General features: G+C 44.0%; 1 protein-coding gene across 1 annotated transcript; it reads left to right on the plus strand.

The window, feature by feature from the left end:
* Positions 1 to 1,025: 1,025 nt before the first annotated feature.
* LOC143645141 (olfactory receptor 52K1-like) lies at positions 1,026 to 1,967 on the plus strand. The gene has a single exon (XM_077114721.1). The coding sequence runs from the start codon at positions 1,026 to 1,028 to the stop codon at positions 1,965 to 1,967; it is 942 nt and encodes a 313-aa protein (XP_076970836.1).

Consider the following 1,967-nt stretch of genomic DNA (forward strand, 5'->3'; position numbering starts at 1 on the left):
TTAATTAGGGAGTCCTAACTAAAATAACTAAGAGAATCTGCCTGGAAGAGTTTGGGAAGGTTTTGCCAACATCTTGGCAGACTTTTAGCAAGATTATGAAAGAGGGCCAAGAGAAGCCTTGTGGAGAAATAGTATGAGTTACAAGAATGACTGTTTCTAGCATTGCTGTACCTAGGACGCATATTTCAGGAAACAATGGTAAGTGAAGCCAACAATTTAGGCATGGAGAAGTTTATAAACATGTTTAATTTTTTAAATTATTTTTGTAGCAATGGGATTCCATAAATAGTTTTCAGCAATAATTTAAAATACGTGCTCTGCCATACTGTAATGGATGGGTTTAAGCAGGAGTTGGAAACTAGAGGAGGTCTTTATAGTGACATAGGAAAGAAATTACGTGAATTGTCTAAGGTAAAAAAAATTGTCAGAGAGAGAATAGCAGTATTTGAAGCAATTCAAAGGCAAACTCGAGAGGCATCACTGACAGGGAAAGAACTCCATGTGCTCAAGCATCTGGTAGAAGGATATATGTCTGGAGCACAGTAAAGAAGGGAGAGGTGCAAACAGATGAGGCAAAAAGCGAGCAGGGGCAAGACCATGCCAGGATTAGGAGTACAAATTCCATCCTAAGTGGAATGGCAATTAAATGAAGGTTTCATATAAGGCTTGACATGATACAATTTGCCTTTTTAAATGGTCTTTGGCTGCAGGATGGAGAATGGATTACAGAATTATAGAGGACTGAGATCCAGATCTCAAAGGCAAATTAGGAGGCTTTGTAGTCCAGGTGAAAGATGATGGTGAACTATGGTGGCAAGGGAAAGTGAAAAGAGAAAGGAGTGAAATGAGTTTTGTAGTTACTCTACTCCAATTACCTTATGATTACTTTCTGATTTAAGGACTAGAGAAGGGAAAAGGCTAATCATCCCACATAAGTGATCAGAGTTTGAACTTTTGATTTGAATTCTCACTGGAAGGAGACTTATGTAAATAGACAAGGAGAAGGAGAATTTCCAATAACCACGATGGTCTCCAACATCACCTCCACCCATCCAGCTGCCTTCCTGTTGGTGGGTATCCCAGGCCTGGAGCATCTGCATATCTGGATCTCTATCCCCTTCTGCTCAGCCTACACATTGGCTCTACTGGGCAACTGCACCCTCATCTTCATCATCCTGGCAGACTCTGCCCTCCATGAGCCCATGTACCACTTCCTAGCCATGTTGGCAGGATTTGATCTGGTCCTCTCTTCTACAACACTGCCCAAAATGCTTTCCATATTCTGGTTCAGGGGTCGGGAAATCAACTTCTATGCTTGCCTGGTCCAGATGTTCTTCCTTCACTCCTTCTCCATCATGGAGTCAGCAGTCCTGCTGGCCATGGCCTTTGACCGCTACGTGGCCATCTGCAAGCCTCTGCATTACACCACGGTGCTGACTGGGCCCCTTATTGTCAGGATTGGCATGAGTGCTGTGTTCCGGGCCGTGACATTAATGACTCCACTCCCTTTTCTGCTCAGATGCTTCCACTATTGTCGGGGCCCAGAGATTGCTCATTGCTACTGTGAGCACATGGCTGTGGTAAGGCTTGCTTGTGGAGATACACGCTTCAACAATATCTATGGCATTGCTGTGGCCATGTTTATTGTGGTGTTCGATCTGCTATTTGTTTTCCTATCTTATATCTTCATTCTTCGGGCAGTTCTACAGCTCGCTTCTCAGGAAGCACGCTACAAGGCATTTGGGACATGTGTGTCTCACATAGGTGCCATCTTAGCCTTCTACACACCTGTGGTCATCTCCTCAGTCATGCACCGTGTGGCCCGCCGAGCTGCCCCGCATGTCCACATTCTTCTTGCCAATTTCTACATGCTTTTCCCACCCATGGTGAACCCAATCATCTATGGTGTCAAGACCAAGAAGATTCGTGAGCGAGTTTTAGGATTATTTCTGGGAAAGAATGTATAA

This window comes from Tamandua tetradactyla, chromosome 8 (genome assembly GCF_023851605.1).
Source record: "Tamandua tetradactyla isolate mTamTet1 chromosome 8, mTamTet1.pri, whole genome shotgun sequence".
NCBI classification, from domain to species: domain Eukaryota; kingdom Metazoa; phylum Chordata; class Mammalia; order Pilosa; family Myrmecophagidae; genus Tamandua; species Tamandua tetradactyla.

Bases quoted from the DNA above. Each gene is read 5' to 3' on its own strand.
- LOC143645141 (XM_077114721.1), top strand. From the start codon at position 1,026: ATGGTCTCCAACATCACCTCCACCCATCCAGCTGCCTTCCTGTTGGTG.